At 43.3% G+C, this 22625-nt stretch overlaps 2 protein-coding genes across 2 annotated transcripts in view; both read right to left on the bottom strand.

Moving 5' to 3' along the window:
* LOC110085286 (copine-5) overlaps nt 1-2609 on the bottom strand; it is a 160557-nt gene extending 157948 nt beyond the window's left edge. The window contains exon 1 of the mRNA XM_020805296.3: nt 1597-2609. Within this exon, the coding sequence (XP_020660955.1) occupies nt 1597-1706 (110 nt within the window). The 5' untranslated portion in view covers nt 1707-2609. The remainder of the gene's footprint in view (nt 1-1596) is intronic.
* A 632-nt stretch (nt 2610-3241) lies between these two features.
* The window catches only part of LOC110085282 (peptidyl-prolyl cis-trans isomerase-like 1), a 51610-nt gene continuing 32226 nt past the window's right edge, over nt 3242-22625 (bottom strand). The window contains exon 4 of the mRNA XM_078392766.1: nt 3242-6206. Within this exon, the coding sequence (XP_078248892.1) occupies nt 6199-6206 (8 nt within the window). The 3' untranslated portion in view covers nt 3242-6198. The remainder of the gene's footprint in view (nt 6207-22625) is intronic.

Raw genomic sequence — 22625 nt, 5'->3', positions numbered from 1 at the left:
TCTTCAGTTACATATGAAGCTGCCTTAGAGTTAGGCAATCTGCCCAACGGGCCCTGGACTTCGATAAGTTACTTAAAAAAAAAAAAACACCACAACTCCCACCAGTGCTGGCTGGGGTTTGTCCAAACAGGCTCCAGTCTAAAAAGAAAACAGCTACTAAGCTTGTGTGGCCCTCCTAGCCCAGAACTTTCTTCTCCTAACTGAAAGGTGTTTTGCAAGTCTTTTGACACCAGGGCCTTTTGTACACAGACCACAACTTTTGCAGATCAACACTTAAAGGCAGAGCCTCACCCTCCGACACATGCACACCTGCCGCTCCAAGATTCGGACTGGTGACCCCCAGGTCTCAGCCGCAGACAGAAACCGCTTATGTGCCTTGAAGTTGCTTAATCCAGAACTCTGGCTCAGAATCCGCTTCCCATCATGACAACATTTTCATACCTCAGAAGAATTTATATCATCACTGTACCAAGAAGTATTGATCCAAGGATACTCTATGCATTATGCAGTCTTTACAGGGTTGTTCCCATCTCCATTAACCAACAATCCAGCAAAACCAAGATCTTAGATGAACCCTCACACCCCTCCAAATGCCACTGAACTCCAGTCCTCATCAGTCCTGGCAACAGGGAGGTGTGAAGGGAGTTGTAAATCTACAACATTAGAGGCTGCAGGTTTCCCTGCTTGTGAACTGGAGCAGCATGAGAGGATCATGTGGATGTGGGTGTGTAGTTTTCACATAAGCGATCTGCTCTAGATCACCTCATGAGGAACAGCCACTTCATAATCCTCTTCATCTCCCATATTAAACCTTCCTTTCAGGTTAACTTCCCACTCCCCAGTACACATCAGGCCATGCCCATCAGGCCATGCCCATCAGCTCACTAGGGACCCCTTCTGTGCAAGACAGCCCCTCTTTTTATTCGCACAACGTTGGTTGCGGGCACTGAATGATCCATGGATCTATAGACACCCCCTTCTGCCAAGTTGTGTTCACACTGCCTGCAGGAGATGCCAACACAGTACTGATTTCCTCCACCCTACCTGCCTCTCCCTCTTACGAGGAGAGGACAAACTGGCCTTGTAGAGGTCCCATGTGGCCCAATTCCCTCGCCTTTCGACGGACAAGAGCTCTCTCCCGTTTTACTGCGGGGTCGTCTCCCCTCCAAGCACTAACCAAGCCTGGCCCTGGTTAGCTTCCGCAATCAGGAGGGGGTGTGCTTAGGGTGCAATAAAGGCACCTTATGATGTTTCTTCAGTTCCGATGCAACCCTGCCTCTTTTTTCCCCTCAAGTTCTCCAAGCGCTTTCCAATCAGCTCCCAGCCCAGCCCAAAGAAGGCAAAGGAAGAAACTTTGAATGGGCAACAAATCTGCAAAAAAATTATCTCCCCCCCCCCGTGCGCGCTCGCTCGCTTCCACTCCTCGCTGAACCCTTGGCAGCCGCCAAAAGCCGCCCCGCACGAGGAATTTGCGCCTCGCCTGCTGGCCGGACAGCCCACCAACTCGGCCAAGCTTTCCTCGGCGCGCCGGGCGCCCCCCGCCCCCAAATGGACACCCCTCCCCGGGTCGCAGGCGGCCTCCCTCCCCTTTTTTACCTGCAGGAAACGGTGACTTCCACTTTGGTAGCCGGGATGCTGCCCGTGAGGGGGTCGAAGTCCCTCATCGACGCCATGTCCTCGAGTTTGTCCGTGCCGTTCTCCTCCATAGGGCCGGGGGGGGGGGACGGACGGCTCTTCGCGGATCTCAACAAGTCTCCAGCTTGGGGAGGGAGAGGGAGAGCGCCAACTCCGATCTCTCAAGAGCCCCCGATCGCGGCGGCAGCAGCACCGGCAGTCCCTGCTCTCCCGGGGGCTCGCCTTCCCGTCTGGGCTCTTGAGACCGTGCGTATTCTCCCCCCCCCTTTTGCCCCAGTCCCGGCTGACCCACGCAAGGAGGGGTAGGCGGCGGCGGCGGCGGCAGGGGGGAAGCACAACAATCTCAGGGTTTCCGGAGAGGAGGACGAGAGCTCGCTCGTTGGCTGCTTCTCTCCCCCACCGCACCCCCGATCCTTATTATTTTATTTTTTTTATTTCACTCCACGGAGTGGGATTTCGCAGAAGCTCCACCTCCTTGCAAAACAAAATCACGGGGGAGCCTCGGTCCAGCCCCGTCGCGCCTCGCCGGGACTTGTGAGCGAGGGAAGGGGCTCGGCCGCCCGATCCCGCGCCATAACACGTTGCCCCAGTTCTCCGCCTCCGGCGCAGGAGCGGGAAAGCAGCAGCGGCAGAAGCGGCAGAAGCAGGCGCTCCCGAGCGGAAAGGGCCGGCGGCGGGGAGGGGGGGAGCGCGCGCGATTATGTGTGTGCGCGCGTTTCTCTGCGTGGAAAGGAGACCCTCCGCGGGTGACAGGGCAACGGCGGGCTCTTCAGGACCGGCTCTTGCCAGCAGCGCCGCGGAGTGGCGCTTTTAGGTCTCTATGGGGCCGCCTGTGTCATGGCGAGCGCGCTTGCGGTGGGAGGCAGGTGTGGCAGGTGGGTCAGATGGGGGAGCAAGACAATCGGTCGCGCTTGTGGGTTGTGTGGGGTGCTTCCTCTCCCAAATCAGGGTAAAGGTGGCGATCCCACGCTGAACGTGCCCCCCACCCCGCGTGCACACTTAGCACTGCCGCTTCTTATTTTGAAGGAAAAGGCGTCGATTGGGCGAGAAGAAACCTCTCCCTCTTTCTGTTGTCCCTTCAGCAAAGGCGGGAAAAGAATTGGGGAGAAGCCTGCGACCAGGAAATCTCCAGTTACGTCTCCCCCCACCCCTCCGCAAGGCAGAGCTCCTTCCGAGCTTTGCCACTTTCTTGAGGCAGGCAAGGATTTAAACAAGCGCCGGCGGTGGCTATTCCGACCTCTTCTCTTCCTCCCTGTCTCTGGCCAGCTGCTGAGCGGATTGGGCCCATCACCTGCTGTCCAGAGGGGCAGAATAAACAGCCACTAGTAGGATAACTTATTGGCTTACTCTCTCTGGCTTGATTAAGGGTTGGTTGTAAAAGGAGCAACTCCATCATTTTCTGGTCCAGTTTTCCACACCAACCACATGTTCAGTAAGGCTTTGGCACAGAAAAGAGCCACAGTCTGCAGCCAAAATACTGTAAAAGCAAAGATGCATGGGCCCTGAGCAGTGTAGGCATGGAAATGCATTTGCAGAAAGCCTCACATCAAATTGCAATAGGAATATGGCATTCATGAACATGACATAAGAAAGACTATGTCAACACAACAGTGAGACATTCATTTATAAGGTATGAAGCACCCATGCAGGTATGTTTATATATGAAAACTCAAGGAATCTGCTCACTGCAGTCATGGTTAAGGATTTCGAACCTTCTGCTCTTAGTAGTAGTGGATGCTGCCTCCAGAAAGTGGAAGTGATCTAGGTCCGTCCGCCTTTCCAAAGCCAACACAGGGAAGCCATAACTCAGGCAGAGGGGGAATAAAGTGGACACGTCAAGAGGCAGGGCTATGTGGCCTAATGAGAGGTTGAAGGAAAATAAATGACCTTGAGCAAACACATAAAATTCCTACCTCGGATAGGCTGGGTAGGATTGCCCCTAGAGTGGATGGCATCGTCCTCTTGTTCAGGGATCAAGTGTGCAACATGGGTGTGCCTCTAGACCCAGCTTTGTCCCGGGATTCCCAGATTGCAGCTATGTCTAGAGCAGCCTTTAGCCAGCTGAGGCTTCTAGCCCAGCCCCATCCTTACCCAGATGAAGGGACCCTCAGGACTCTGGTGCAGGCATTGGTCATCTTCTAGATTGACTACTGTAATGCTCTCTATGGGGGGTTTCCCTTGAGGCTGACCTGGAGACTGCAGCAGGTACAGCATGCAGGAGCCAGACTGTGAGCAAATTGAACCACGCCTCCCTAGTGGTGGCTCACCTGCACTGGTTACCTGTTGGGTGTCAGGACAGATTGAAGGCTTTGATGCTTCACAGTTTGGGACAATGGGACTTGTCAAGGCACCTTTTCTCATGGTCATCTAGCTGCTCCATCAAATCTCGGCTTTCTTTGTTGTGGCACCAACACCCAGGAATCAGCCCCCAGTGGTGCTGCGCTCGGCTCCCACCCTCCTAACATTCAGAAAGCTTCTAAAGGCATTGCTTTACAGATAGGCCTTCCAATGCAACCCTGCCTGTTTTTATGCCTCGCGTGCTGCCATATATTTGGAATCAAAATCATCTTGTTTCATCTGATTTTATTCATTCTTTGTTTTATTGTTTTTTAAATTTTAATTGCTGTTGTGTTTTATTCTATTGCTGTAAACCACCCAGAATAGTGCTTTGCATTAACAGAGTGGCATACAAATCTAATAAATAAATGGCAATGTCATTCATGTGTGACTTAAATCAACTTTGTGTTAAAAAGGCCTCTTCTGGTCTCTGTGTATCAGGTGCAAGAGCCCCCTGCTTGCAGGCTTTCCAGAGGAATTTAATGGGCTATGATTGTAAATATAATTGGGGCAGATAGAATGGATTTGCCTAGGGCCATAAACCGAATACATACAAAATGGGGTCTATGAGACCTCAGAGACCAAATCATTCAAGACACCATGTTTTGCTATCATATAGCAGTCATGTTACAAATAGCAGACCAGTTAATTTCCCATTCCGGCCGAACACTCAAATCAATTATCTTTCAGTCAGTTTGCTTCCTGGGCATATAATACCCAGGGCCGGACTGGGACCAAAAATCGGCCCTGGCATTTAGAGCACACAGGCCCACCGGCTGTGGGGACACAGGCCCACCTGGCTTTGGGCCAGGATTGGCCCTATGGACCCCTGAAATGCACCGGGGGGATTTTGAGCGAGGTGCTCTCGCCATCAGCCTGGCCTACCTCACAGGGCTGTAGGGAGGAGGATAAAACTTGGGAGGGAGCCGAGGATATGAACGAAACGAATAAACAGAACCTCCCTGTGCAAGAGGAGTGTATCTTTTCTGCCGCAGTGGATCCTAAGGAGCAGGATAAGAAGGCAACTCGTATCTAAAGCGGGGTTGTGACATTCTCAGGGGACGGTGAAACAAAGACAGCGTAGCCCAGCTCTGATGAGGAAATTTTCACTTAAAAAAAAAACTGGCCAGGAAAGTTGATCTTCCCGGGACCGGGTCAGGATCCCTCCGGTCGAGGCTGGGCTTGCCGACGAAACTTCAGCCCAGCCTCGTCAGAGGGGCTTTCCTGGGAGGCAGCATGGCCACCCCTGCCCGGGAGGAGAGGCTTTCTCGGCTTCCAGTTTCCGATCGGCCCTCCTCACCTCTTCCAGTCCCCCCCCCGCTCTTTTCCCCGTCCTCGCCCCCTTCCTAAAAACTCGTGCATTTTTAAAATATAACTTGTGACATTATTTTGTTATCCTTTTGCTCCTGTATTTTGAATTTAAACATGATTTAAGTTCTACCTACAACTTAAGCTTTAACACCTGCATCTTTTTACAATTTGCAAGTAAGGGTTTCTTTTAAGTATTTGTGCCTACAGTTTTCTTCATAGCTGTAAAATTCATGTATTTTTACAACAGCTCTGAAGCATTTTGGGCCTTTGGAACATAGAAGTCAGGTAGATAAATAAAACTTGTAGAAATAGACAAGCTGACATTGGGTGAAATTATTGCAACAATGAAAAGACTCACTGTATGCCTTAATACTCAGATGAATTTTGATAGGGTTGTCAATTATGGTTTGATTTCATTCTGGAATTAACCCTTCTTGAGGGGGAATAATGCAAGCTGTGATGAACACAAGTTTCGGATTTTTTTCCCCTGGAGATCTATAAATCCTGTATGACTCTTAGGAAGGGCCAAGTATCAGTGATCTGATTTGACATGGGAGGGGCGGGGAGTGAGGTGAATGGATATGAACAAATATTAAAGGAGTAAAAATGTGTGTAAATGGAGTATCTCAGCTGCTTTGGGATTTGGCACCTCCTCCGCTCCCTTGCTATTCCTCTGCCCATGTCCCCAAAGGGAATAAAGTTTCAGAACAATTCTCTGTTCATAATCTAGGCTCTCACTCCTCCAAATCTTCTATGCCACCCGGTTTCATCATCCTTAGGTCTTGTTCACAGCAAGCAGGGCCGCTGTGGGAGAACTGCTATTTAACATCTATCATGCCTCTAACCGGAGCGGCTGTCAAGCCCTGGTTCTTCTTCCCAGTTGGTACAATTGCATTAGTGCCAGTGGAGTCCCCTTCAAGTCCCTGCAGAAACAGAGGAAAGAAACTTTAGAGGGGGGAAAATATCAGAGGGAGGCAGATTTACACCTGCTGAGTGCCTGTTGGAGGCAGTCACAATGCACCAAAGCAGCTGAGATGTCACAGCACCCAGGAAAGCTCCAAGCAGCTCAAATAAGACCTGAGACTGGAGTGAAGAGTTTTGGGCCAGAAAGTTCCTCTTGGATTCCACCCATTCCCATAAAGTAGGAACCTGGAAAGCATGTGGGTCAGCCACTTGGAGATTTCTGGGAGCTATTTCCATGCTGACCTGCAGAACAGAACACCACAGCTGTTCCCAGCAAAACCAGGAACAATCAAAAAATTAGAAACCAATTTAGTGTAACAGGAAGGGGTGGGTTTTTTTGGCCAAAATAAGATGTAGTGGGGACTAGTCTTGTTTTAGCGAAGAATCACACTTTCCAGAGGCTTCCTCCATTGTGAATTACCCATTTAACAAAATGGAGGAGGGGACTTAAAGACCCTCTAAAGATGGCCTTGGCATCCCATGCACCCCTTGGGCGCCATGATTCCCATCCCTGCCTTAAAAGGAAAGACAGCTGGCCTGAAACTGGTGCCCCAGCTTCATAGAACATAAAGTGGTCAGCAGCTGGAGCTGGATATGCCGGCCCTGGGGTAGACTCAGGAGCCATGAGTGTTGGTCTTGGCTCCAGGCTTGGGATCAGGGGTGTTTGGAGTATTTCAGACTCAGGGGTCTCCAGCATTTCAAGCTCAAGGCTCTCATGATCTACTGTAGTGTACAGATTGGGTGCCTTCTTTGTTGGCAGCACTGGTCCTTCAGCCTTACAAATCCATACCCAGTGCAGTGCTAGGCTCTGGAGTCATGAGAAGACTCTTCTGTTTGTGCACAGTAATCTAGATTCTGCCTGGGGCTACTACATTCACTTGGGAGTGAAAAAGAAGGAGATCCTATACTGCCCAAGGTATAATTGACCTATTGGATAGTTTAGCTCTCCATGATGCCTTTAACATTGGCCTGGGAGAGACTGCTAAGTACTTAGCATGATCAAGTACTGAACAGGGCAGAACAAGCCCCTCTGTGGTCCACTCCATGCTTTGAGTGCTTTTTTAAAAATCATTTTTGAAGTGACTCCTCTGCTGCTTTTTTGTTGCATGGGAACAAGATGTTGCTGCATATGGCTAGCTCCAATAACAGAGGGTTTTCAGCATGTTGGCAAAATCAAAAGAGGAAGAAAAAAGGCAAAATATTGTGGCTGTTTAAAGACATTTCCGTGTGAGTTTTCATAGATCAAAATCCATTTCTTTAGTTTAGACCATGAAAATGCACATTGAAACAACTGTTTAGTCTTTAACATGTTACAGTATTTTGTGTTTTTTTTTCTGCCTTCCTTCCTCTTTAATTTTCCTAACATGGCAAGACAAGTTAACATGGCTACTTCCTTGAAAATTGCTGCAGCCATTTCCAGGATAGCCAGAAGAAGCAACCCTCTAGATTTCCTAAAGATTTTATATCATCATCATCATCATCATCATCATCATCATCATCATCATCATCATCATCATCACCACCACCACCACCACCACCACCACCACCACCACCACCACCCAGACTCTGAAAGAACGAACTGCTGTGCTAGAAAAGGCAATGGAATGGTTAGAGGGTGTAGCATACATTCCACCCTGCTGACACCACCTCCTCCATCCAGTTATAATGTCATGCAATGTTCTTCATGCCCTGTTCACATCATCCTAATATTAGTAGGCAGTGCTCAGGCATTAGGCTGTGAAAGAAAACAAGAACAAATTCTGTGAATAATGCAAGCAGTTCTGCCTCTTCTACCACCCCCAACACCCACACAGAAAAGCCCCAGAGCAAATATTTGTATTGAATAATTGAATACAGTTCTGTGTAAAGGAGTTTTTGGAAAAATAAGAGGAGATTAAAAGAGAATGGTTTCTAAATGTAGCTAACTAATCAGCTGTGATTTTAAAAGATAATTTGGAATATTTTATTCATTTATTTATTTTGCTTTGCTTTACAAGCTGCTTACTGCACTTTTAAGACTACTTGGAAAAATATTACATGTTCAAGCAAAACAGGGAAATAAGTAATTTCATTTATTTTATATATATTAGAATTAACATCCACCTTTCTAATTCATATGCATTGTTGTGCATCATTTGCAACAATGCAATACACTAAAACTTTGAAAACACAACTATAAAATGAAAAACTACATTAGATAGAAAAACAAAATCTGTATATAGACACAACTCCTGCAGAGATAAAAGCCTTCTATTTTATTTATTTTTTAAATGTTTCCGTTATCCTGCAAAACAAGAAGAGAGCAACAGCCCTGAAACTCAAGGGGGAAGGGGAGTTCCACAATTTATTCTCCTCAAACCACCAATATAATCCTGGAAGGTTTGCATTCATTCATTTATTCTTTTTGTTTATATTTCTCCCAATAAAAGGACCCAAGGCAGCTTACAAAATACTTAATATAGAAATATTAACACAGAAAAAATGCAAGAAATTACAACATTAAAAAACAATTAAACAGACTACATATTAAAATTACTGAATGAAAACTATTTAAAACAATTTAAAAGCATGCTACAAAGAAAAGGAAATAGAACATTCCCCACTGAAACCCATTACTTAACAGTCAATTACCTATAATAAGCCTGCCCGAAGAGGAAGGCCTCTTTAGCTACTGATGGACAGATAGCAAGGTTCTTCCAGCCAGCCTGCCTTCAGTAGAAGGGAGTTCCACAGTTTGGGAGCAAATATCAAAAAGGCCCTTTCTTGTGCTCTCATCAAGCATGATCATATGGGTGGAGGGGTCAAGAGAAATGCTCCCTCAAAAAACCTTAAACTATCATCTGGAAGGTCATCAAACCAATATGGCTTATTTCTGAGAAGGAATTTATAACACTGAACTGCACATTGCAAAATGTTTGTTAAAGGGTTGGACTGTATTATTCATATGTTGACATTCTGCAGTCTGACAACAACATATTCCAGGGTAATTTGTATTATTCTGATATGCATCAGTGAAACTATATGCAGGTTAATGGTTTACCAAACTGAGCTGTATTTTTAATGAAATCACAGATGAGAAATACATAATTCACTGGGATATCATTATATTTTGGCTGTTCAGCATGTCTGTATGTAGTATTTAGATTTAATGGCTACATTTTATTTGCATACGTTTCTAGCAGTCACTCAGACTAGCTTCCAACAGTATAGCTCCATTGCTATAGTTGTGCATGTTTCCCAGCTATAAGAGGCCAGTTTAAGGAGCTTGAAATCTAAAATGACTGTCTTCATATATGAGCAACAAGGTTGCATTGATCTGCATTAATTGACTGTATGGGTCGCAAATGGACTATTCTAGTATAGCCCTAAGATATCATTGTCTTGCTACTGGGCATAAAAGCTGGCTAATAACTCCTGATTCTGTTGACATTATTTCTGAGGCATAGCATGGTAAGGAATGACCCTCATCGTCATTTAGTCGTTTAGTCATGTCCGACTCTTCGTGCCCCGTGGACCAGAGCACACCAGGCCCTCCTATCTTCCACTGCCTCCCAGAGTTGTGTCAAATTCATGTTGGTTGCTTCGATGACACTGTCCAACCATCTCATCCTCGGTCGTCCCCTTCTCCTCTTGCCTTCACACTTTCCCAGCATCAAGGTCTTTTCCAAGGAGTCTTCTCTTCTCATGGGATGGCCAAAGTACTGGAGCCTCAGCTTCAGGATCTGTCCTTCCAGTGAGCACTCAGGGTTGATTTCCTTTAGAATTGATAGGTTTGTTCTCTTTACAGTCCAGGGGACTCTCAAGAGCCTCCTCCAGCACCACAATTCAAAGGCATCAATTCTTCGGCGGTCAGCTTTCTTTATGGTCCAGCTCTCACTTCCATATATCACTACAGGAAAAACCATAGCTTTGACTATGCGGACTTTTGTTGGCAAGGTGATGTCTCTGCTTTTTAAGATGCTGTCAAGGTTTGTCATCGCTTTCCTCCCAAGAAGCAGGCATCTTTTAATTTCGTGGCTGCTGCCACCATCTGCTGTGATCATGGAGCCCAAGAAAGTAAAATCTGTCACCGCCTCCATATCTTCCCCTTCTATTTCCCAGGAGGTGATGGGGCCAGTGGCCATGATCTTAGTTTTTTTGATGTTGAGTTTCAGACTGTTTTTTGCACTCTCCTCTTTCACCCTCATTACAAGGTTCTTTAGTTCCTCCTCACTTTCTGCCATCAGAGTGGTATCATCTGCATATCATAGGTTGTTGATATTTCTTCCAGCAATCCGGAATGACCCTATTCCTTCTGAAAAACTGTTCCTAATGGTGGGCTTTGGGTATTATTTAAAACACATGAGATAACCCATTCAAACTTCCCACTGTGTTTTTTTTTAAACAGAACAGGGGAGATATTTTGGACCATATTTTATGCTTCAAAAGCTCTTATGTGTCAACGACAACTCACAATGTATACACAGAGTGGTTACTGCAGTAGACAATGACATGAGCTTGTACAATGTGTATATGACAAACCTGCAAATGTCCCAAAGGATGCCTGTTTACCCTGCCCTTTTTAATAATCTAAACCCATTAATGAGATATTCTAGTAATTTTAGTAATATGTCAGCACTCCAAAACATTTTTCAGTATTTTAGCATCTCCCCCAAATGCTTACCTGTGCAAATATCCACATCACCAACCACTGTCACTTATCAATTTCATATTAAGTATATAATTTATATGATCTGCAAAGTAACTGTGTAATTGTGTGATTTATTTGTGAATGTTTAATGCCAGAAATAATTTCCAAAGGCATATCATTTCAGGGACCACCAAAAGTGAATTTTATAAAAGACAAAATTTTAAATGTCCAAAATGTGCTTCAGTATATTAGCCTAAACCGAATCTGATATTTTAACTCAGTAGCCTTCTCCCACTTCTAATATATATTAATGGTTTCCCTGATTTTCCCTCCCCCTGCCAATTTAGCCTGCATGAACTGTATGTGGTCAACATATCCTCAAAAGCATGTTTATCTCAGCCCTCTCCATATTCTTACTTCCCTTTATGTTTTGGGAGAGCAGTAGATATGAACCCCACCCTCCCAATTTAGCCTCCCAAAACTCATGGGGGGTAGATTTAGCAAAGAGATAGTGACTGGCCAAAGGTCATCAAAAGAACAACACTGATGAATTTGTATTTCAACATCTGTAACTTTTTATATGAACACTTGGGCTTCATCTGGGAAAGATTTCATATAGAATAGCTAGGAAGAAAGGTTTCAAACCCAGTCATTACACAGACCAGCTTGATTTTGCTGTGTCTCAAATTGCAAAGGAATCCTAGGATATGCATTTTAGTGACACATGCTGAGAATTTTCTGCTAGAGCATTCTATTACTTTAATCCAAATGAGTGCACTGAACTGTCCTGCAGAAGATTCTAAGTGCTTCACTACATTAAGATTCCCAGTTTCCTTTAGGATGGAGTCATGACAGTTAAAGAGGTATCAAAGTTATATAAATGCATTGTGCAGATGCACTTTCAGTTGCAGTATGTGTTGATTCCTACTAGACTTAGTAGGTTTAGCTGGACCAGTTGTTGCTTCCAAGTTAGTTATATATCATCTGCTGTGAGTATTGCACGGAACAAGAAGATAGCATGGTGGGGAGAGGGAGTTTACTTGATTTCGGTGGCACTAGAATCAACTGCCACCTAGAGCTATAGGCTTACTTTGGAATTTAGGATAGGAATTTAGAATTAAATACCATGACAAAATCTTGTTCAGGTTTCCACCTCAGGATTCTTCTGTAATCAAGCCCACTGGGGACCCTAAACCAGCCTATGAGGGTTTCCTCAGTTGCCTCTCCCAAAAGCTCTGCCCCTTCAGAAAGAAGATAAAGCAGGAGTTGAGGATCTCTGTGGCTGAGGAGATGGCTTCTGCCCCTCCAGAACACCCCTGAGAAGGGCAAGGAGAGAGTCAGACCAGGTCCCTGCCTAAAGCACTACCTGCAGTAATGTTAGGTTTGTGTCCATGCTTAACATTTGGATTCAGTATCTCAAAACCAGAAGTTCCACTGGTTTATTGCAACAATACTGCAGCAGTTATGTTTATCCAGGGGGCATTTTCAGAAATAACATGAAAATACACATTTGTCCCCAGTGTATTTAATTAAAGAGTTTCTGCATATTGTTAATGACTGATACAGTGCAGCCAAAATCACTGCTAATTTGAAAAGACAGATGCTGAAAACCCAGTTACGTAAAGCAGAGTGGATGTTGTTCTATTCTTGAAAAGAGAGTGTGAAAAAGATATGACCAAGTGCCATTTTTGGCCACAACTAGACAAAGCATACAGACTCATCATGCCGAGTATTGTGACAATATCATAGCAAGACAGAAAGGAGCAAAACAATGGAAGACAGGAAAGGCTACACATTCAACCACTCTTTGCTTTTGTTTCCTTTCAAATCAAGAACTTAAAAAAAAGGTCACTTCCCTCCAGAGTTCTTCTTACTGCCTTTTCATTCAGCAAGTCACCTCTATTGGTTAAAATAAAGGACAACTAATCATTTAATTTTCCCCCTCTACTTTTTGTAGGAGAAAATTATCATCAACAGCCGCCTAGAGTGGTCTAATATGACCAGATAGGCGGGATAGAAATAAAATAAAATAAAATAAAATAAAATAAAATAAAATAAAATAAAATAAAACAAACAAACAAACAAACAAACAAACAAACAAACAAACAAACAAACAAACACAACTCAGGAATTTCTTGAAAAGGCCATATTGGACAGAATTTGCCTCCCAGCAGAAATCAGGATGAAATCTCCCATTACTACTGCATCGTGCCTCTTTGAACTTCTTGCAATTTGTTTTTCAAAAGTTTCATCCACAGCATCTCCTTGATTGAACAGTTGGTAGTAGACTCCAACTACCATGTCCCCTTTTATGTTTCACCTCTATTAGAGTAATCTAGATGCTGTCGATTGGACATCCAAGCTCATCCTCCTATATTTCTGTATAGGAATATGCATTTTTGACAGGGATATATATTTTAGTACAACTCAACTTCCCTTTGCATTCTTTCTGTTCTTTTTGAACAATTTATTTCCTTTAGTTGATATATTGCGGTTGTGGGAGTCATCCCACCCAGTTTTGGTTCTTCCTATCAAGTCGTATTTACCCTCCTGAAATTTCTTTCCAATTCTTCTTGTTTGCTTCCCATATTCCTGGCATTCATATATAGACACCAGAGATTTTTGGCCTGTTTTCCTTTGTACATTTTTATCAAGGCTGCTGTATTATTGGTGCATAAGTCTGAATCCATCTTTACCTCTGAGCTTGTTACTCCCTCCCCCTTCCAATTCAATTTAAAGTCCTCCTGATGAAGTTCTTCATGCTCTGGTCAAACACATTCTTTCTAGTCCTTGTGAGGTGCAACCCATCATTTGGCATGGTCCCAAAAACCAAATCCTTCACATCAGCACCACCTTCATAGCCAGTTGCTCACCCAGAGTATTTCCTTTTCTCTCCCTGTTCTGAGTATTGGTATGATGGACGAGAAGGCTATCTGGACCTCAAAGTTTCCTTTCCAGAGCTTCAAAGTCTGATGTGATTTCTTCATAGTTCCTCTTGGCTATGTTATTTGTTCCCACATAGACAAGACAAAAGGAATATGCATCTATGGGTTTTATGAGTGATGACAATCCTTTCCATCACATCCTTAATCCAGCATTTGGTGAGACCGCATACCTGGCAGGTCCACGGATCTTCCTGGCATATTTTAGTTTCAATACCACACAGTGGGAAGTATCCTAGTTCAACTACACTTCTAAACTTTTTGCAGGTTGTGGGTTCAGTGACTTTGCTTGGCAGAGTTTCCCTAACCCTAATCTTAACCCTTACACTCACTTTGGGTCTTAACAGTTCCGCTTACAAAAATAACTCATGTTGTCATTCTGTCATCTAAGGCAAAGAACTCCATCTTTGAAAGGCATAATAAAAAGGGTGGTCATGTAATAAAAGGCTTTGCATTTATGAAAGTGACCTGTGAGTACCATTCTATTCAGAAAATATCTGGTTTCAACAGGTCTCTTAGAGGGGAATGCAGGAAGGTGCATTGCACCACATGACACTGTTTATCAGACTAACCCAACATTGTTTCCTTTGCCTAGCTTTGGTAGCCAGTGGCAGTTGTGTGAGCTATGGTAGAGAAGAACTTCAAGGAGCACTAATGTGTTAATGCATCAAATTAAAAAGTTTCTTTTTGGGAATTGAAGCCCCCAGAATCCTCTAGTCAGCATAGTGTACGGACAACAGATAGATCTACCACTATGAACCCAAATGAAAGTCTCACGTCTACATACTCTCTCCACTTATTTTTAGCCAATGCACCTGGATTCATAAACATATGGTAGTTTACTAAACCACAGTTTCTTATCATATCTGAACCAAGAAACTATGATTGATAAAACTATTTATTGTTGGGGAACTTGGTTAATTTGTTTTATAGTTAGCAGAGTATCAAGTACAAAAAAAACCCTACACATTGAAAACCTGAGAGAATAGATTAATTCTCAGTAGCCCACAACTTTTTCACAGTGACTAGCACTCTGAAAGCATTTTGAGTTTAAAAGGGGGGGCTACTTACAGTTGCTATGAGAACAAGGTAGGGAGGTGACGGGGGCAATGGGAAGGGGGAAGGGACAGGCTGTGGGGATGAGGGGTACTCATCTCTTATTTTAGACAGCCACTGGTTCGTGGTTCATTAGTAAAGTATCTGGAAATTTGTGGTTTGTCAACCTTGATGTACCATGAACCAAGTGCCTTTAAAAATCACAACCAGATCCGTGGTGGTGGTCCCAATCCTGGCAATGTCAATCCAGTGGTGATTTTTTTACTTCTAATGACCCTCCTCCAAAGGCTTCCCCTGAGCAAAAGGGAGCCCCAGTGAGCTTCGGAACCTAAAATGAGGATGCTTTTAATTGATGTAAGTTAAATGTTTCCTGTGCCTGATGCAAGTTGTTCCAGGTGCAAAGATATGCAATGGGATTTTCCCAGTGATTGTCAGATCCACGTTTGAAACAGGAAGGAACTGTAACCATACAAGCAGAATAAGGGCAGTTTCTCTAGTTTGGAACAGAAGGCTACCAACAGAACGTTTTAATGACTCTAGGTACTTGGAATGTTTTTTTAAAAGTCATTTAGCATAGACACAAACAATTGCAGACTTGCTCTTAACTTTACACTTTATAAGAAGCCACATTTTCAGTCCTAAACTGTTGAGGATGGCGTGCAAAAGGAGTGGAGGGGGGGGGGAGATGGCTAACTAAAGCAAAAAGAAAAAGAAAAAGAAAAAGAAAAAAGAGAGAGAGACTGATGTTTTGAGTGTATTTTTAAAAAGGCAGTTCTAAATGGCAAACACATTTGGAACCTTATTTAAAAAAAATACTGAGAAATTCATGCCTGTGCTATTAAGTTTGGAAAATGCAAATTAATCTTTTAATGAAAGATTGTGGTCTTTACCTATATAACAATAATGTGCTATGCCATTGAATTTTATATGATCATTTATTATGTATATAAGAATGTTCACTGTGGTTAGGGTGTCCCCCCCAAAAGCATTTAACAGAGTGTAGTAATTAAAATTCTCCGTTTAAGTACAGATTATAATGTCTTTTAATATCACTGCCTAAAATAGCCTACTGAGTCATTTTCATTTGAACTTCTTCCTTTTTTCTCTCCAAATCCAGTCATAATGTATAACTTCACATTCAGTGACATCAATGCCCTGCAACCATTTTCTTGGTGACAGTCTAGCAACCTCACCAGGTGTATTACTAACAATTGGAAGGATGTCATGGCCTGCCCTATTTTAACATAAGTAGCTGTTGCCCGCCAGGCCTACTTCCTGTTTCCTGTTGTTTGATGCAAACAGCTCAGTCAGCCACTTACAAAATAATCAGGTTCTGAGAGTCACTTGACCCAGCTCACAGTGTGTCATAACGCTAATCTTCTAAGCAGAACTAGCTGAAGTTGTGTTCAAGACAAGAATATAAGATTGCGCCTTCATATACTTTAATACGTATACAGTACTTTTAATAGTAAAAAGTCATATACTTAAATAAGAAGCAAGAACAGCAACAGAATAATGTTCATGCTAGTTATGAGAACATGAACATGAGTGGCCAAGTGCTGATGGCTTGAAGAAACCCAAGGGAGAGTAATACCAGTAATATCACACAGTTTGAAATTTGTAATTCCTGGTTTAGTTTGAGCATATAAGCCCTATTTGGTCATTTCTGACCCAAATAAGTGTACCACACTTGAGGAAGAGCAGCTCACCCTCTCCTTTCCTCTGTTGCTTTCTACACATTAGGTAAAGGGAGGCCACAGCCAATAGGGGCAACAGTAGGATCTCTTGACTATTCCTCCTGAGTCTCCTTGCTAATTTCCTCCTGAAAGAGGGATGAGCTACCAGTGCCTGACAGATTGTCAAAACACTTGATAAAATGCCCTTTTAAAGTAACTCTTAGAAGTAACTATCACTCCTCACATTTAAGTAACTTCAGTGTTACTTGTAATACCCAAAAACAGCTTTGTAACTACTAGTTACATTGTTAATCAACCAAAAGTAACTAACGATACACAACACTATTACATTACGAGTAGTTACTTTCATGCTCTGTGTTGGCCTTCAGCATAATGGAGGCTACTCAATGCCCCACCAGCTGTATAGAATAAAAATGCAATTGTTATCCAGCTTGCTCCTGTATATGAGACCACTCTGGACCTAATGTTTTGTTTCACCTTTGCCTCAGGCAAGCAAAGCATCAGGAGAACTCTGGTGCCACCTCAGGTTAGCCCTTATTAACTATTGCCATGATACCATTCCCTCTCTCAATAGTGTATTGATAAAAAATTTAGGAACTCATCATGGCAGTCCCCACAACCACACTCTTAAGAAGAATCCAAAAATGCAAGCAGCGGTGTTGATATGTGCACAGTGGCCATGTTGGCCAAGGTTTTGTGAAACTATAGTCCAAAAAGGAAATGTTATCATCCGTGGACTGAACCTAGGCTACCTCACAGAGGTACTATAAGCAAAATATTGTGTGAATGTGTATGCCTTGCTGTGTGTAGAAAGGAACTTAAACCTGTCTGAGGTCAGTGGAGAAAGAGCATGATCCCTATGTGGAGAACATTAAAGCACCATATAGTGTGCAGTGCAGAGTCTGAAAGGATGTAAGCGTCACCATGCTCCCTGCTAATCTACACGCTTTGATAGGGTGAGACCTGGCACCAAGTCTGTGCTGTTTCCTCCTCCCTAATGACAGCAATTTCAGTTACCATAATACTATGAGATACATACGTATAACCCAGTTATATGCACAGCTAGCCTATTATTAGTTGGCATCCGTAGCTAAAAACACTGAATGGTTGTTGATATACTTAAAAGGTCTTATGCAGTTGAAGTAGCAGTAGGAGTTTAAAACAAGTGGAGAATATTACATAATAATGATCTGAAAAGGATATATATGGTACAGTATGTTTATTAATAGAACACTTATTCTGTTCTGTTGCAAAGATGCTAAAAGTAGTGCATGTTATCTAATTCTGCTGCATCTTTGAACCTTCAGAATAAAATAAGGAGCAATATATTTTCCTCTTGATTGTTTCTACCAATAAACTAGAGCCAGAGAGTGTGCTCTTATTTCTCTAAATTCCCTCCTCCACGAAACATATTATAATGAACAGAAGAGCAGAAGCCATCCTTATTTCACCATACATGGCCAGCCCCAAAAGTTACTTTTGGGGAGTATAATTCTCAGAGTCCTCCAGCCAGCATAGCTGGGGGATTCTGGGACATATCATCCAAAAAGTTACTTTTCCAAGCTGAGGTACTTCACAGCCATCCCTGGAGTTCTTGTTTAGATTTTAAAAAATATGAGTATAAATGGTACAGGACTTCTAAAGAGAGAAGAAGTGGAGCCCCATTGCCCAGAAACCTGGACATCCTATCAGGGGTTGTACTCTAGAAAAGAAACTTTTCCAATATGTGGAAACAGTGTTGTAGATGAGACCAGTCTGGACTTAATGTTTTTGTTTCACATAAATAGTTCTTGGGACAACTGAACCGTCTTGGCCCAGTTTCCTCATCCTGTGCATGCACCTGAAATTGCGATTATCATTGGCATAGAGAGGACAGATGCTAATCATGTGCCAAATACTGAATATGACTCATTTGAGATATGACTTTAATGTACTCCAGACTCCTGGCAATTTCCGCCAGTCAAATATGGGAGACTGCTGACGTGCCCATGCCGTGCTTTTCAGTGGGGCTTAGAAATTAACATGCTGTCACATCAGGGCTCCAAAAAGGCCAAAATAACCTGCAAGAGGTATATCTCGGCAAAAGCTCTGTAGACAGATCAATGTGATTGCAAGCTTTCAAAACCTACAGTCAGTGGCAGATAGCGGTTATTATTCTTTGTTTCCTGGTGAACCTGCACTGAATTTCAAGCCATCTGAATGTGAATGACGGGCATGCGAATACATTGACTGCTAGGTGTTAATCTGGTCATTATTAGTCACAGTAACAGAACCAAAACTTGAATGTTTTTTAGGGGGAGGCTTGAACTACCACACTTGCCTGTCTCTGTGCATGCGCCAGCCTATCAGTTGGGCAGTGTATGCACATTCCAAGACTTTGGGTCCAAGTCCCAAAGTCCAAGCCTTGGATGGGGGGAGCAAATAACTCAAGACTTGGACTCAAGGTTTCGAATTCGGGCCCAAAGGCTCAGACTCGGACTTGGGTCCCAAGACCCAACCATCCCTGCCGAAAGATGGTGAAGTTATTTCTGAACTACCGCATATGTCTCGAGCAAGCTTAAGGGATAAACTATACATTCTGATAGCACTAGGATGAGTAAAACATGGCAACTCCATTCTTGAATTTTTTAAAAAAATCACTCTCTCTCGAACACATATGCATTTTGGTCACTAGAGTGTTTGTGGACATTTTCATTTTTTTATAAGGCTTTTTGAATACCACAAGGATCAGGGTGTCGAAGTGGCTGCAGCCTTCATAGCCCTGCAGATTGCCCACTCTGGCATTAATACCACAAATGCAATTAATATTATTTGTTTTGTTGTTACTTTATTTTTATTTTATTTTTAAATAGCACATGTGGAGGGAGTCTGTTCTGCCACCTCACCGGAATCCTTATAGGAGGAAAAAAAAAACCTCCTGGGATATTAAGAGGCCTAGAAGTGAAGCTTTCATTGGCACCAATGGACCATACTTTCATATCAAATAATACTGCTACCAGACGTCCAGCAGTTTTGAATTCTCCTTTAGAGAATTAAAACAGAAAACCGTCAAACCGCCCCTCCCCACAAAAAAACTGTGGGTTTTTTGTTTTGTTTTATACTCATCAGCAAAGCATTAGTTCTTCATGTAGCGATCAATGATGGTCGTACGGCCTCTAAGTATACATGAATGCCCTACTTTTTTTGTAATCATGATATGGTTCACATCTGTCTCCCTAAATAGCTCCGGAACTTTGGCAGATTTTTTTGGCTGCTCAGGCCTCAATGACACATCAAAATACTCCTGTTTTTGTGTTGGGTTTGGCACGCTTGAAAGTGATGTAAAAATCTCCAGCTACATGATGTATAGCTAAGCACACTCTTTTTTCGGACTGGGAAGCAAGATTTTGTTAGACACCCATCTGGGATTTGTTTATTTTAAATAGATTCTAGTCACATTTTGGTTTTGATCTCTTTAGTTCGTTTCTTATTGTTTGAGTTATTGTATGTGTATCTGTTATGGTTTGTTTCCTTAATTGTCAAAATAGAACATTGCTCTAATGGGGTGGTATATTAAACAAACAAACAAACTCATTTGGCCACGTGTGGTCACCTGTGTCAAAGTCAGAGTAAACTGTGTCTGTGTGTATCTGCATGGTTTGCTGTACTGGGTGCCCAGAACAATGCATTTTTGATTGTAGGGCCCCCTGCCGTGCAAATTCTTTGGGTTTTCTTTCTTTCTTTTTGTACCTGTTTCTATTTTAGTGCTGCATCAATCTAGTGCTATGCCAGTTTAAAACTTATTAAATATTTTTTTAAAAAAACCAAGGAGATTGGGGACAGGCTACTGCTGCTGCAGCTGTCACCCTTGCAGCTTTGTTCAAACTTGCAATTCTTGCTGCTCTGACCTCTTCCTGGCAAAGAGAACCCTGAGGCGGTCTCCTTGTCTTTCTGAGAACCTGCTCTTCTCTGCTCTCTGGGTTGAGGCTACTTCCTGGAAACTTCCCCTCCCTGGAACACAGGATTGCATCCTCCCTGTCAGCTCTGCAGAGTTCCTGGCAGTTGGAGAAAGCCGGCTTCCACTGAAACAAAACCACATGATGTTATATCGATTTCTAAAAACCTTGAACTAGTTCTTGATTCAATTCAACAGTGTAATTACACCCCCAGATGGAGGGTTTGTATCCCTTATTTCAAAGGTGTTCTTTAGATTCTGTTTCTGAATTCCTCTCTCAAAATTCATGGTTACCTTAAGGCAGTGATTTCCAACGGGGGGGGGGGGTACAGGTCACCTCATGGTAAAAACCTGGGAATTTAGGAGTACATTAAAAAAATGAATAATGGTGGGAAAAACATATGCGTCAATTATGTAAGTCACTTATTTCTATCCTGAACAGTGAAAAAACCCTCAGCCTCTTCCTTCTCTCCTAGCCAATCAGCTTTTGCTTTGAAGTGGTGCCTGTTCTTCCATCGCCACCAACCACCTGCTCCTTTTTTATTGATGGCAGTTTGTATGGGACAAAATTCTTTTCGGATTGTAACCACTTTGCTGGCACACTCATGCACACTACCAGAGATGATGAGAGAGCAGAGGGTTCTCCTCACCCTGTCCCCTAATATGAAGAGTACAATTTATGGAACTGGGCTACTAAGGAGTATGCATATGGAAAAAGGTTCATAACCACTGCCTTAAGGAATGAAGATGGGACAGGAGGACTGTTTTGAAGAAGGACGTGGAATGGTGCTGGATCCTGTCTCAAAATGTTTATCTTTTTAAAAATTTCAATTCCCAGAAACCCCCAGCCGCCATCACTACTGGCCTTGCTGACTTGATATGGTAATCCAAAAAAGTCACTTTTCCAGGCTCTGTATTGAATAAGCAGCCTGATTCATTTCTAAGCAAGGCATTACTGCCTCCTACTCTGCCTGCCTGTTGTGGGAGACAGTTTCTGCAGGAGAAATTATGATTAAATATAGGGGTAATGTAGTTGGGGGGGCATAGTCCAGGCACAGCTGCCTTTCCATTTTGCATGATTGGCAATGCTGGGGCAGTTACGCAGAACAATGTTAAAATGACAAGATCCTTCATTTTTAATATCCCTTCACCATTCCTGCCTGCGTTCACAGGCGCTCTAATGGCACATATTTTGTCTGTCGTCATTCCCTGATCATAGCGGAGCCAAAATCCACAAACTCATTGATAATTCTAGTGATATTATTCCTAGCAGAGCCTTGGGCTATTGGAAGGAAGATGAGTGACAAGTTGACAGCCTCTCCAAATGCACACCGTCTCCCTCCCTCCTTCCCTCCCTCTCTCTCACACACAGGAACACACAGTTCTAGAATAGCAAATGAGCAGTGACAAGCATGGTAAGGACGGAAAAATTCTGGCTTTCTGAAGCTGCAATCTCTAAAAATGATGGCACTTTTTCCCTTGCCAGAAGAGTCTTATCTCTACCACCCTTTTAATAAGAGCTTTGCCATTAACTTTTGTGACCTTTTCCTATCTGAAAGAATACAAATATTTGCTTTATGTGCCCCAAGATACAAGGCAGAGGTGGCACCATAAAGCAGCTCCCAGAGCTCCAATCAGCATAAGAGAACCAAAATTAACTCACTTACAAATGAATATAATTGCATTTGTATATGAGGATTTAGGCACAGGGAAATTATAGAGCCACATCTGTTTGAGCTGTTTACTACAGGTGCTGATTTGAAGCATCCATAACATGCACCTGACCATCATAATCTGTGCCAACAAAACAAAAAAGCAAAATGTGCTGCTTACATATCTCCCCATAGTCCTTAAAGCACTCCCTGGGTGGTTTACAATTTAATTATGCAGGCTACACATTGCCCTCTCCTCCCAGCAACCTGGGTACTCAATTTACCAACTTCAGAAGGATGGAAGTTTAAGTCAACCTCAAGCCAGCCTAGAATCTAACTCAGATCTTGAGCAGAGTCTTCACTGCAGTGTTGCTGTTTAACCACTGCACCATGAGGCTCCCACAACATATGGGAATAAGCACAGTCTTGTGTAGCATGGTGTTACTATGGTGTTACTATGGTGTTATT

This window comes from Pogona vitticeps, chromosome 4 (assembly GCF_051106095.1).
Source record: "Pogona vitticeps strain Pit_001003342236 chromosome 4, PviZW2.1, whole genome shotgun sequence".
Taxonomy (NCBI): Eukaryota; Metazoa; Chordata; class Lepidosauria; order Squamata; family Agamidae; genus Pogona; species Pogona vitticeps.
This window is presented reverse-complemented; position numbering and strand designations above follow the sequence as displayed.